This window comes from Myotis brandtii, unplaced genomic scaffold (assembly GCF_000412655.1).
Source record: "Myotis brandtii unplaced genomic scaffold, ASM41265v1 scaffold504, whole genome shotgun sequence".
NCBI classification, from domain to species: Eukaryota; Metazoa; Chordata; class Mammalia; order Chiroptera; family Vespertilionidae; genus Myotis; species Myotis brandtii.
In genome coordinates, this window is record NW_005369217.1 from 1700157 (window position 1) to 1715189 (window position 15033).

The window sequence follows — 15033 nt, forward strand, 5'->3', positions numbered from 1 at the left end:
GAAACAATGTATAACTTCAGCTCTGAGATCCCGGCTGGCTGAAAGTGTTACAAAGTTTCAAACTGCCAGCTCAGAGGCCGGCAGCGCAGGCGCAGGCGGGGAACGTTGGCTTCCTCCTTCAATGAAGGAAGCAAGCCTCATGTTCGCTTTAAGCTGCCTGGCTGCCGGCCGCCATCTTGGCTGTCAGTTAATTTACATATCTCCCTGATTAGCCAATTGGAAGGGTAGCGGTCGTACGCCAATTACCATGTTTCTCTTTTATTAGTGTAGATAAGTAGCCAAGATCTGGAAACAGCCCATACCCATCAGTAGAGTAGTGGATAAAAAAGATGTGGTACACCCTAACTGGTTTGGCTCAGTGGATAGAGCGTCGGCCTGCGGACTGAAGGGTCCCGGGTTCAATTCTGGTCAAGGGCATGTACCTTGGTTGTGGGTGCATCCCCAGTGGGGGGGGTGTACGGGGGGCAGCTGATCGATGTTTCTCTCCCATCGATGTTTCTAACTCTCTATCCCTCTCCCTTCCTCGCTGTTAAAAAATCAATAAAATATATTTTTTTAAAAAGATGTGGTACATTTACACAATAGAATACTATGTGGCTGTAAAAAGGAATGAACTCTTGCCTTTTATGACGGCATGGATGGACCTGGAGATTATAATACTAAGGGAAATAAGCCAGTCAGAGAAAAATACTATATAATCTCATTTCTATATGGAACCTGATGAAAAAAATTAATTGACAAACAAAATAGAACCAGAGACATGGATACATGGTACAGACTGACAGATTGGGGGTGGCGGGGAGGTCGGCAGGTGGGATGAAAGAAGGTGAAGAGAATAGTCAAAGAACATATATGCATACTCCATGGACACAGACAACAATGTGGTGAGGGCCAGAGGGATGGGAGGGTGGGGTCTAGATGGAGAGGGTCAAATGGGTGACATCTATAATGTCAACAATTAAAAATTAAATTAAGGAAAAAAGAAAACGAGGAAAATCTTTATAAAGGTTTCTTGGGACAAAGCTGATAATTCTACAGAATTGTTGGAAGATAACAAATGATCAGATCCAGAAAGTGTAACAAAACACAGGATAAAGAAAACCCTACATCTACACTTAAAACAAAATTGCAAAACTCCAAAGAATAGAAAGGAAAAGTATCATGTACTAAACACCAATATTAGGCTATCAACCAATTTGACAGTATCAGTAATTTTTTTAATATGCTGAGAGACAGTAGGATTAACCTAGAGTTTTATACCCAGCAAAATGTTTTCTAGAGTAGAGGTGAAATGAGAGCATTTCAGACAAACAGGCTTGAAAGTAAAGAACTTTCACAGGGTAACAGAAGAAAAATAATTCCATAAGGAAAGTATGAGTTTTAGAAAAAAAATGAGCAAATAAATTAGTAAAGGTTTAGGTCAATATAAACAACTATTTATAATATAAAATAGTAACAATGATAATGTCTAATTTGTGGGTAGGGTATTAAAAAATAAGGCTGGTTGTGGACTTAAATTACTAGTTTTGCAAATACACTGTCCCTTGTCCATTAAAAGTAACCAAGCACACAATGAGAAGGAAACAAAAATAAATAAGTACAAAAGGCAGCAGAAGTAGCCATGGCAGTTAGCTGATAATGGGAGTTATCAGACAAAGGCTTTAAAATAACCATTCAATGCAGAGGTAAAAGCATTGAGAATTTCAGCAGAGAACAGGAAAGTATAAACAAAAATCAAATGCAAATTCTAGAACTGAAAATAATACCAAAATTAAGACTCAATGGGTTTAACAGCAATTTAGACACCTTGAATGGAGATTAATGAACCAGAACCTTTTCTATAAAGAGCCAGAGAGTAAGTATTTTAAGTTAGGTGGGTCATGTGATCTCAGTCACAACTGTTCAACTCTGCTGTAGTACTGTGAAAGCAGCCTAAACAATACGTAAATGGCTGTTTTCTAATAAAACTATTCACAAAAAGTGATGGTCTGGATTTGGTCTATAGCCTATAGTTTGCTGACTGCTGAATTAGAAATTAGGGTAGAAGGAAATATGAAAATCTGGCATGAAGAGGGAAAGGATGAGCAGTACCGAGAGGTAACTTTTACAAAGGAAAATGATTTCTAGTTCTTTTTTATTCATTAAGAAGGTATGTATTATTTTGATGTCTTGGCCAGAATGATTATTTTTATGAGAAGAGAAACAGTTATCTTTCGATTTTCAGACAGTGCATGGGATTTTGGAGAAGAACAAATGTTGCCAACATATGACAGTGAAGTATGATTCAAGACTTCGAGAAAGAGTAAGTAGCTTATGTATTATTCTTTGCCATAGTCATCAACAACTACCTCAGGTTATCATATGGCTAAAAATTAATTACTGCTAGAAATATGGAAACAGCTAACATTTGTTGAGGATCTATCCTGTAATAGTCACTGTTACATACTCTCAGAGATAGCATAGATAGTATCTTATTTAACTACTAGGAGCCCAGCAGGCGATTCGAAATTGTGCAGCGCTGTGCACCCTCGAGTCTCCGGTCCGGCCCTGCCTCGCTCCCTGGGCCCCGCAGCAGCCACAACTGCTGCTGGTTGGCCCTGCCTCCCTCTCAGGCCCTTGAAGCAGCCGCGGCCACTTCTGATTAGGCCCTCCCCCAGCGCAGGTGTGCGGAGGCCTCTGCGCCCCGCCCCCGACGCTCCGTGTGCAACCTCCTCCTGTCCGATCGACCCGTTACGGTGTCCCGGTTAATTAGCATATTCTAGTATATATAGATATATAGATTAAAATCATATGATACACATTTTTAAAAAATTTTTAATCCTCACCCAAGGATATGTTCATTGATTTTTTTTTCTTTTTTTTTTTTTTCTTTTTTGAGAGAGAGAGAGAGGAAGGTGGGGGCAGAGAGATGTGAAAGAGCAAATTGAACGGTTGCCTCTTGTATGCTCCCCAACCAGGGATCGAACCTGCAGCAACCTAGGTATGTGCCCTGACCAGGAATAGAACCCACAACCTTTTTGGTGTATGGGACAATGTTCCAACCAACTGCATCTCCCGGCCAGGTGAAATCATATGATATACATCTTAAATTATAAAAGCGCAAGGTATATTTGTAAGAATTTAACACAGTGGCCCTAACCGGTTTGGCTCAGTGGATAGAGCATCGGCCTGCGGACTGAAGGGTCCCAGGTTCGATTCCCGTCAAGGGCATGTACCTTGGTTGCGGGCACATCCCCAGTAGGAGGTATGTAGGAGGCAGCTGATCAGTGTTTCTCTCTCATTGATGTTTCTAACTCTCTGTCCCTCTCCCTTCCTCTCTCTAAAAAAAAACACATTAAAATATATATTTTAAAAAAAAGAATTTAACACAGTACAGAAGAATTTAAAATAAAATTGAAAACCTCTCTCCCTCAGCTTCCCAGTTCTACTGCCTGATTTTAAGCATAAGTAGCCCATTTTAGATACCAGAAATGAATCTTTTTGAAACTGTGATTTAGCTAAAGCTGTAGAACAATTTCACATCTGAGATTTGGCTCCAGGTCTCCTAGAAGACTTTTTATTATGCTCTATAACTCTGACCTATAAAACACCTAACGCCCCTGCCAGCCCTGTGATTTCTTACATAACCAGACAGAAATGTAACAGAATGGCTAGGACATCTTTAAAGAATTACTTTACTTAATGTGCTTATGTTCTCTGTTATGGCTCAACATACATACTAGAGCTCCAGCATACGTGCTGCTTGGAAAGGCTCATTTTGCTCAAATGGTAAACAAAAGCGCCTTGAATTCAGTGAACACCAAACAGGGCCTGTCATCATCAAGGAGTAGCAAGTGTTATTGATCATTCGGCTGCACCATCTCTTCGCTCTCTCCCTGAGTAATTACATCCTCTCTTATGATTTCTGCTAATGAGCTGATTTCCAAATGGGTACTTTTAGCTTAGATCCCTAAACTGTATCAAACTGCCTACTGTTTATTTCTGTTTGAATGCCCCCCAGCTACTTCCTGCTCAGCAAGCTACACTCTCCTCTCCATTGGGCTCCTGCTTTACCCAGTTCAAATCGTTCATTTTTGACTCTTCACTGTACCTCACACTGCACATCTGTCCTCTTGTCAATTCTACCTCTAAATAGTTCTTGAATCCTTCCTCTCTCTGCAAACCCACTGCTGCCATCTACTGCAGTTCACTGTCCTCTGTCCCCTAGATCACTGTCACCTAGGTTTTCCTGTTCACTGCACTCCTTTTTCAATCCAATGTCCACACCACAAGCCAGAGTAATCTTTGGAAAATTGGGTCGCTGCACACCTGTATAAAAGAGTCTGCTACTTCCCTTTTGTCTTCAAAGGTTGTCTAAACTCTTACCTGTTTGGCTGTGAGCGTGCTGTGGGATCTGACCTGTTGTCTCCACCTGCCTCCTTCCCCTTCCCTGGTGCTTGGTGGCCAGTTTAATAATATTAGCAAGCACTTACATGGTGCTCATCACATTCTGGCCCTGTTGCAAGCTCTGCAAGTTTATTAATCTTTGCAACAACCTGATGTAAAGATTCAAAAACCTCATGTTTTAGCCCCCATTTTACAGGTGCAGAAACAAAGGCACACAGAGATCAAGCCCATGCTCGGAGTAACAGAGCTAGTTTATTGCAGAGCTTAATGAAAATCGAGGCCGCTGGGCTCTGTGGTCTATGTTCTGGACCTCTGTTCACGTGTCTCTCAGAGATCTTGGCATCTGGCGTCGCCCAAACAGCCTGTGCTCTTTCCTCACTCGGCCTGGAATACTTGCTCCTTAAACCTGGCCCACTTCCACCTACCCCAAGGCTTGGGCCTTCAATGATGTCTCTGCTGTATGTGTCTGTGTCGGTATTTCCCTCCATCACAGCACTTCCTGCCGTTCCTAGGCTAGTGTCTCCACCACACTGCCATCTCCGCAGGGGCGGGAGCCACGTGTCTCCCTGCTCTTCTTCACTGTGGCCTTCCTGCCTACCATGCTTCAGCGTAGTGTTTGGAATATTGAACCAATGGATGTTTCCATTCTTAAAAAAACAAAGCCAGTGATGATAATTAATGTTCCTCTTTGTAATAGAGGTTACTCCAGATATAACTGAGAATGTTAGAAGTTGGACTTGAGGATTATAAGAGCACCTGGAAAAATGTGCCTATTCTCTTATAAAAAATAATATTTTACTATTGGACTCTGACTGATGGTGTTGTTGGACTCTTCTGGTATCATCAGTGCAAACTATAAAAAATGGTTTGTCTCCTTCAATATTTTATTATGCAAGTAATCCATTATCATTGTGGGGAATTATCAGTTCAGAGGTGATATAATAGGGTAAGTAGAAGGAAACCACACGTCTTCATGAGGATGATTGTTCTAAATTTGTCATAAACTTGTACTTAATTGTTATATTGCAAGTTAACTGGAGGCACTGTTGTCTATTGGATATTGCAGAAATACGGGGTTGCAGAAGGCAAGGGGCTGAGTGAGCTGAGGGCAATGGCCAAAGAAGCTGGGGAAGAATGCCCTGGGTTCACACCACCTGGAGGAGAGACCTTAGACCAGGTACGTAGCCCTGGGGCATGTGATGAACTAGCCAATGTCACAGTAGCTGAAATCTGACTTAAAAAAAAAAAATTGCCGGAACCGGTTTGGCTCAGTGGATAGAGCGTCGGCCTGCGGACTGAAAGGTCCCAGGTTCGATTCCGGTCAAGGGCATGTACCTGGGTTGCGGGCACATCCCCAGTAGGAGATGTGCAGGAGGCGGCTGATCGATGTTTCTCTCTCATCGATGTTTCTAACTCTCCATCTCTCTCCCTTCCTCTCTGTAAAAAATCAATAAAATATATTTTTAAAAAAATGTTTAGAGAGAGGAAGGGGGAGAGAGAAACATTCATCAGTTGCCTCCCACATGCACCCTGACCAGGGATGGAACTCACAACCTAGGTATATGCCCTGACAGGGAATCGAACACACCACCTTTTGAGCCAAACCGGCCAGGACCTGACATTTTTTGTAATTTCCATTTTTTAATTAAATTAAATTAAATTAAATTAAATTAAATTAAATTAAATTAAATTTTATTGATTTTAGAGAGGAAGGGAAAGGGAGAGAGAGAAATATCAATGATGAGAGAGAATCATTGATCAGCTGCCTCCTGCATATCCCTTACTGGGGATCGAGCCCACAACCCCTGGCATGTGCCTTTGACCGAATTCGAACCTGGGACCCTTCAGTTCGCAGGCTGACTTTCTATCCACTAAGCCAAACCAGCCAGGGTTTTTTTTGTTTTTTGTAATTTAGATGTTCCTAAATTTTAGCTAAGCAGTTTGAAAGTTGTTTGGTTTATAAAACAACTCTGCGTGATACTGTTTTTTCCTTTCTAAGCTATCCTGGCTTTCTTGTTGATTTTAAGTTGGCAGTCATAGCTGATAGTGGATGGAAAGGATGTGTGTTATTACATATTACTGTTAAGAAAACTCTGAATATGAAGCAGTACCTTCAGCAGTGCTAGTGGTAGTCAGTAAAGCAGGTGGTGACGTTCAAGAATGACAAGCAGAACACCTGAGAGGCAAACTAATTCACACTGAAATCTTCAGGCCTCTACTGCCTCCCTGACAGCATCACCCGGCTTGCCTTTCTTTGGACTGTTCTGCTTTTGAATTGTATTATTGGTTATTTCCCCCCTATTCATTACTTTCATGTAAAAAATTTCTATAAATTTAGGAAGGAAAAGTGTTTTTTTTTTGTGTCCTTGTTCTAAGTACACTGAAGTGTCAGATGTAGTCTCCTAGTTAATACTGTTTTATGGGCTTCTGTTTACTTGCATATTTTCCAAACTAGACTGTGAGTGCTTTGAGCTAGGGATTAGGAATTGTATCTTACTCTTCTTTGTCCCCAGTGTGCTTTCATAGTTTCCCGAAGTATGGTGGGCACTTACTAATGTCCATGGAACTACTGACTGAATGCATAGATATACAGCATTTTGCCCTGGCCTGTGTGGCTCACTGGTTAGAACATCGGCCCCCACACTGAAGGGTCTTAGGTTTGAATCCCGGTCAAGAGCATGTACCTGCATTGCAGGTTCGCTCCCTGCCCCCGGTTGGGGTGTGTTTGGGAGGCAAACAATTGATGTGTCTCTCTCACGTTGATGTTTTTCACTTTCTCTCTGCCTCTCCTCTTCCTCTCTCCCTTCCACTCTCTTTGAAAAGCAATGGAAAGAAATCTTCATGAGGATTAACAACAAAAGAAATAGTATTTTATGACATTAGAAAAATCCAATCAGGCTTTATGCTTATGTTTTAAGACAGTCAACAATGTCACTTTAATTCACCCTTGATCTCCTTGTAGGTGAAGATGCGTGGAATAGACTTTTTTGAATTTCTTTGTCAACTGATCTGGAAGGAAGCAGATAAAAAAGAATCGTGTTCCTTAGAAACTCCAAGCAACTGTCTGGCAACTTCTTTGGCAGAGATATTCCCTTTAGGAAAAAGCTGTGCCTCCAAATTTAATTCAGACAGCAGCGCTCCAGAATTAGTAGCCAGTGTCTTAGTAGTGAGTCACGGTGCTTACATGAAAAGCCTGTTCGGTTATTTTCTGAATGACCTTGAGTGTTCCTTACCAGAAACTCTGAGCAAATCTGAACTTACATCAGTCAGTGCCAATACAGGGATTAGTCTCTTTATCATAAACTTTGAGAAAGAAAGAGAAGTTAAACCAACAGTTCAGTGTGTTTGTATGAACCTGCAGGAGCATCTAAAAGAAATGACTGAAACTTGCTAAATTTAAACTTACACCAAAATCCTAACAGTTTTGAGCCTCTGAGGGAGGGAGTGCCTTTGACTTTATTTATTTTCATCCTCTGCTCTCACTAAATTGGAAACAGTTTTTAAAAAGCTGTCTATTTAGCAGGTTTTTAAGTTCAAATGGAATCATAGCCACATAAAACACTAATGGAAAACCATTTAGAATTGATTTGTCTGAGTACAATTGGCATTTTCCAGAGTATTTTTACTACCCTGCTTACTTATGTCTCTGGATTGTAAAAGGAGGAAGGAACTCAGTATTGCAAATTGGGGGATTAGTAATCTGGTTACTCTTTTTACCCCCCCCCCCTTTTTTTAAATGTTGATATTTTCCTTTAATGTCTGAAAAACCTAGCTTATTTTATTGGCTCTCGGTAAGATACTGTATGTTTTGTACTATCTCCATCCATACTTGGAAGAAGGGACTATTTATAATTCTCACCGCATATTTATAGTGTTGATGTTATATTTTAAAAGTCCTTAAATAAAAAAGGCTTACCATCAAGTTTATATAAAGCAAAATGACACTAGTTTTCAATATAGAAATCAACGGTTGGAATTGTTCCCTCTAGAGCAGCAGTTCTCAACCTGTGGGTCGCGACCCCTTTGGCGGTCAAACGACCCTTTCACAGGGGTCGCCTAAGACTATCCTGCAAATCAGATATTTACATTACGATTCATGATAGTAGCAACATTACAGTTACGAAGTTGCAACGAAAGTAATTTTATGGTTGGGTCACAACATGAGGAACTGTATTTAAAGGGCCAGAAGGTTGAGAACCACTGCTCTAGAGGGTTTGAAATGTGGGTGAATGCAGAAGTTCTTGTCTAATATGTAGGCTGAGAGTTCAGTTTGAGAAAGGCTGTAAAGAAAGTAGAGTTACCAGGGTGCTGCACAGTAGCCTCAGAATAAAAGTGGGTGCTTCGTTGAAAAAGAAAAATAGTACTCTGAGAACTGCAAATGTGGGGTTTTGTGGAAGGCACGGATGAGATTGCCTCTTTTTTCCCACCAGGTGGCACTGGAGAAAAGGGATTTTGGTTAACTTAATTTCAAGCATATGATTGGACCCTCAAAAATTCTTATCTATCCCAGGCCTTTGGAGTTTAGGTGGAGGGGGAGGGGGGGCAAAAGAGAAAATGGGGAGACATCTGTAATACTATCAACAATAAAATAAATAAGCAAACAAAAAATCCGTATCTAAATGAAGAAGTGCTTTACACGTAGTCTGCTCTTCAGTGTGCATGTTGATGAATGCTCTGGGTCTCAGCTTAGAAAAGAATTAAGCCCTAGCTGGTTTGGCTCTGGATAGAGCCTGCCCACTGAAGGGTCCAGGGTTCGAATCCAGTCAAGGACACATGCCCAGGTTGCGGGCTTGATCCCCGGTAGGAAGTGTGATTCATCAATGTTTCTATCTCTCCCTCTCTGAAATCAATAAAAATACATAAAGAAAAGAAAAGAATGCTGAAGTTTGTCGGTTAAGGCTAAAATGATGTATGGTCAGCTTTTACTTTGAACATCATTGAAATGTGTGAAGTTCAGCATTCTGCTGAGCTCCAGCAGTTTTCCTGCCAGTATTGGAACAGCACAGTTGAACACCAGGGGAAGTGCGCTGCAAATGAAAATTTGACAAAGTCACCAAAAAGTACAAATAACAGACGCCTACATTTCCATCATCCAAAAGTAATGCACCCCCTTTTAAGATACATTGTGATGTAAGTCAAATTCCTTATGTAACCAATTCTCAGTCCTGTTCCCCTCTGTACTCTACAGAGGCAACCACCACAATGAATCTATATATTCACCCATTCTTTACATCTTTACCTGGTATAAGGAAATAATACTGTTTTGGTGTCAAAAATGTACATAAATATCTTCAAGCTGTCTGTATCCTTTATTTTCACTCACTGTGTCTGGGGGCTCTATTCTGATTTGTACAATCTACTTATAACCACTGTATTCTGCTGAATAAATATGCACGTTTTGTGTCGTCTCTATTAGTGGGCATTTAGGTGTATCAGCATTTTTCTGTAGGCACAATGCTGCAGAAACCGCCTTTTGCGTCTCCTGTGCTGTGTCATAAAACACGTGCACCCTGGGTAGATAAGAGCTCAACCATCTTCAAAATGGTTGTTTTGCAGCCTTACTAGAGTTCCAAAGCTTCTGTTTCCCATGTCTTCGTTAGCACTTGATACTGTCTTGACGAAATTTTGTTAATATAGTGAATGAAAAATACTGTTACTTTCCTGGACTTTTCTGGGATTCCTAATGGGTCTGGGCATTTTTTCATCTGCGTTGACGATTAGGACTTCCTCACTAGTATGGCACCAGAGTATTTCTTTGCCTGGTTATCGCTTGGGCTATTTGGCTTTTTCTTCCCGAGTTCCAGGAGTAACATCCCAAATACCTCCCAGTTTACTTGCCTTTTACATTTTATCATGCATCTTTTTAATTTTTAAATTTATTTTTTAATTACAGTTGATATACAATGTTATGTTTGTTTCAGGTGTACACATAGTTAAACATATAACAGTGAAGTGGTCACCCTGATAAGTCTAAGTGCCCACCTGGCACGATGCATAGTTATTGGCTATAATCCATATGCTGTACTTTACATCCCTGTGACTGTCTTCATAATGCAATTTGTGCTTAATCCCTTTCACCTTTTTCATCCATCCCCCATCTCACATCTGGCAACCATCAGTTTGTTCTCTGAGTTTTTTTGTTTTGTTTTGTTTTTTAGATTCCACTTATAAGCGAAATCATATATTTGTCCTCTGACCAATTCCATGTAACATAATACCCTCTTGGTCCATGTTGGAATGGTAAAATGCCATTCTTTTTTTATGACTAATCTAATATGCCACTGTATATAAGCATCACATCTTTATCCACTCATCTATTGATGGACATAGTGTTTTTAATTTTTAATCAAACCAATATATCTTGTCCTTTATGGTTTGTGGGGTTTAGTTTGGTGCCTTGAGAAGCCATCTCTACCATGAGGCCATATAGTAATCTTTTTCCTTATAGTTTTAGAGGATTTTTTGAATGCTAAATCTTATCTGGAATTTATTTTTGTGTGGTATAAGTTCAGAAGTCAATTTTTAATTTTTCTTCATGTGAAACAGTTACCCCAACACCATTGTTAGGAGTCTCCCAGTTGATTTGTGATTCTACTGTCATACCCCCATGCACCCATATTTGCTGGCATCTGTCTGTGGACTTGGTTCTGTTCAGTGAGCTATGTACACCCATAGCAATGTCATACTTAGTTACTGTAGCTTTGGAACTGAGTATTTTGTAGAGTGGATATCTCTTTTTCATTTTTATAGTATCTTAGCTATTTTTGCACCTTTATTCTTCCATATACATTTTATTTATTTTTTTAAAGCTATTTTTAAAATATATTGTTATTGATTTCAGAGAGCAAGGGAGAGGGAGAGAGAGAGAGAGAAACATAAATGATAAGAGAATCATTGAGCCCTAGCCAGTTTGGCCTTGTAGATAAGAGTTTAATTCAGGTCAAGGGCAAAAGCTCGGGTTGTGGGCTCGATCCCCTGTAGGGGGTGTGCAGGAGGCAGTTGATCAATGATTTTCTCTCATCATTGATGTTTCTATCTCCCTCTCCCTCTCTGAAATCAATAACAATATATATTTTAAAAAAGAGAGAATCATTGATTGGCTGCCTTCTACATGCCCCCCTAACTGGGGATCAAGCCCGCAACCCAGGCATGTGCCCTTGACCAGGATCGAACCCAGGACCCTTCAGTCCGCAGGCTGATGCTCTATCCACTGAGCCAAACTGGCTCCGGCTTCCATATACATTTTAGAATCAATAGGCCAATTTCCAGAAAAATTGCAAATTTTATTAGAATCATACATTTGTTAATTTATAATTTGTTATATATATGTAATCGTCACCCAAAGATATGTTTTTATTGATTTTTAGAGAGAAATATCGATATAAGAGGGAAACATTGATCAGTTGCCTCCTATACATGCCTGACCAGGGATCGAACCTACAAACTTTTGGTATATGGGATGATGTTCCAACTAACTGAGCCACCTGGCCAGGGCAATAATTATTTTTTGAGCGAGGCACATAAATGCCAGGTTATTATAAGAACTACTAGAGGCCTGCTACACGAATTCGTGCACTGGTAGGGTCCCTTGGCCTGGTGGCGATCAGAGCCGATCGGGGTCAATTGGGGATGGCCAGCCGGGGGGGAGGGACCACGGGAGGTTGGCCAGCTGCGGGAGGTTGGCTGTGGGAGCATACTGACCGCCAGGGGGCAGCTCCTACGTTGAGCATCTGCCTCCTGGTGGTCAATGCGCATCATAGAGACCAGTCGTTTGGTCGGCCGGTCGTAATGGTCACTTAGGCTTTTATATATATAGATTGGAAATAAACAAATGGGAATACATCAAAAGAAAAAGCTTCTGCACAGCAAAAGAAACCATCAACAAAACAGCAAGAAAGTCCACTGCATGGGAGAACATATATGCAATGTTATCTCCAATAAGGGTTTAATCTCCAAAATTTACAGGGAACTCATACAACTTAACAAAAAGAAGATAAACAATCCAATAAAAAAATGGGCAAAGGACCTAAGTAGACACTTTTCAAAAGAGAACATGCAGAAGGCCGTGAGACATATGAAAACATGCTCAAAGTCACTAATCATCTGAGAGATGCAAGACAAAACGACAATGAAGTACCATTTCATACCTGTCAGAATGGCTATCATCAACAAATCAACAAATGACAAGTGTTGGCGAGGGATATGGAGAAAAAGGAACTCTCGTGCACTGCTGGTGGGAATGCAGACTGGTGCAGCCACTGTGGAAAACAGTATGGAGTTTCCTCAAAAAATTAAAAATGAAACTCCCATTTGACCCAGTAATCCCACTTTTCAGAATATATTCCAAGAAATCAGAAACTCCAATCAGAAAGGATATATGCACCCATATGTTCATAGCAACACAATTCACCATAGCTAAGATTTGGAAACAGCCTAAGTGCCCATCAGGAGACGAGTGGATTAGAAAACTGTGGTACATCTACACAATGGAATACTCTGCTGCTGTAAAGCAGAAGGAACTCTTACCATTTGCAACAGCATGGATGGACCTGGAAAGCATTATGCTAAGCGAAATAAGCTAGTCGGAGAAAGATAAATATCACATGATCTCACTCATTTGTACAATGAACAACATAAACTGATGAACAAAAATCGAGCCAGAGAAAAAAATATTTTAGAATATAATAGAAGTAATCCTGTTATTTGCAGATTTTTCATATTTCATACAACTTTTGTGATATTATATATACTATATTAGTAAAGTTTTGGTAATATATTTTAAATATTTTTTTCTTGAAATATTGTTTATTGCATGTAGCATATTTAAAATCATTTTTCTTGAAAAGTTAATATTTATTGCATGTATCATTATTATATTTAAAATTGTTTTTCTTGAAATATTAAAAAAAAGTTAATGTCAAAAGGAAAAAAAAAGAAGTATTAGAACTGTGAATATATAGCAACAAATAAAAAATAGACAAAGTCCCCATTCTTGTGGAACCTATATTCTGTCAGGGAAGATAGATAGTCTATACATGTCAGTGTGGTCTGTGTTATTGAGAAAAATGAAGGAGGATAAGGGGATCAAGACTAAAGGGAGGAATACTATTTTATTTAGGGAAGTCCAGTTTCTCTTGGGTAACCATCTAGGAGTGCAGTTGCTGGGTAGGTATGGGTATATGCTTATCATACAAGACACTTAGATCTTTCTCCAGGGTAGTTGAACCATTGTATACTCACCAACAAAGTATGAGAGTTATGGGTGCTCTACATCCACACCAACATTTGACGTTATCAGTCTTAAATTTTAGCCACTCTGTTGGGTGTGTAGTAGTATCTCACAGTGGTTTTATTTTTTTATTTCCTTGCTAACTAATGATGTAGAGCACCTTTTCACATTTATTAGCTACATAACTTCCTTTGTTAAATCTCTTGTATAATTATGTTTATCTTTATTTTTTAGTTTGAATTCTGTATATATTTTGGAGAGACAAGTTTGTTATCATCTACCTGTGAGTGAGTATGTATAAATATATATACACACTTACATATTTATCAGCTTTGTTTTAAAATAAACAATATTTGTTATAAAATATGATTTTCTTAATAGTGTTTTTTAATGAGAAGTTAATTTTCATAAGACTAATTTACTATTGTATTTGTTTTATGGTTATTGTTTTCTATAGTCTAAGAAATCTTTGCTAACCCCGGGTTATGAAGATATTGTTCTTTTCTAGAAGCTTTATAATTTTACCTTTTATGTTTAGGTCTTTGACCCATATGGAATTGATTCTGGGGTATGGTATGAGGTAAGTGGGTGAGGTCTGTGGGGAAGCATGGGACTTGGTTGGAAAGTCTGTAAGGAGGATTTTTCAAAAGGTCGGAGCCCTAGGGGATTCTTGCCAAAGGCAGCAGCCCCTGCCTTGACTTTTCCAAACAAGTTTGAGCCCCTGGGTGTTTTACTGGATTCTTTATGTTTAGACTTCAAAACATCCTTGTTTAAAGGACACTGCAGATACATGTATTTTCTCAAGGATACTTACCCTGCTGATAGTATCTAGAGGTTAATTTTGGTTCAAGCTGTTACTACAATAAAAACCTAAGGAGGCAGGCAAATGGGACTGTCTGGTTCCTTTAAAATAAACAATATTTGTTATTAAATATGTTTTTCTTAATAGTGTTTTTTAATGAGAAGTTGTTAATTTTCATAAGACGAATTTACTATTAGTCTTATTTACAGAAACGTGTGTCAGAGTAATCATTTACAGAAACATGTGTCAGAGTAATCATTCATCCATTGCTCAGGGTCTGCAGGCCAGCCTGTGGGGATCGGGTCAAAACCAGCAGTTCGACATTCCCCAAAGGGTCCTGGATTGTGAGAAGGTACAGGCCAGGCTGAGGGACCCCACCGGTGCACAAATCCGTGCACCGGGCCTCTAGTATCTACACTAACAAAAGACAAACATGCAATTGACTGTACCTTCGCTACGCCTTAAGCCATGCCCACCAGCCAATCAGAGCGACTATATGCAAATTAACCCAACCAAGATGGCGGCCAGCAGCCATGGAGCTGGAGCAAGCAGGAGGCTTGGTTGCCTGGGTGATGGAGGAAGCCAAGCTTCCCGCCAGCCCTGAGCTGGCTGTGGC

General features: G+C 39.9%; 1 protein-coding gene across 2 annotated transcripts in view; it reads left to right on the forward strand.

The window, feature by feature from the left end:
• The window catches only part of TIGAR (TP53 induced glycolysis regulatory phosphatase), a 27215-nt gene extending 19330 nt beyond the window's left edge, over window positions 1-7885 (forward strand). Inside the window, exons 4-6 of one of the 2 annotated variants that reach the window (XM_005877009.2) lie at window positions 2225-2302; window positions 5453-5563; window positions 7349-7885. In XM_005877009.2, coding sequence (XP_005877071.1) covers window positions 2225-2302; window positions 5453-5563; window positions 7349-7780 — 621 coding nt within the window. In that variant the 3' untranslated portion in view covers window positions 7781-7885. The remainder of the gene's footprint in view (window positions 1-2224; window positions 2303-5452; window positions 5564-7348) is intronic. The other variant, XM_014548368.1, reaches the window with a different exon arrangement.
• Window positions 7886-15033: the final 7148 nt, after the last annotated feature.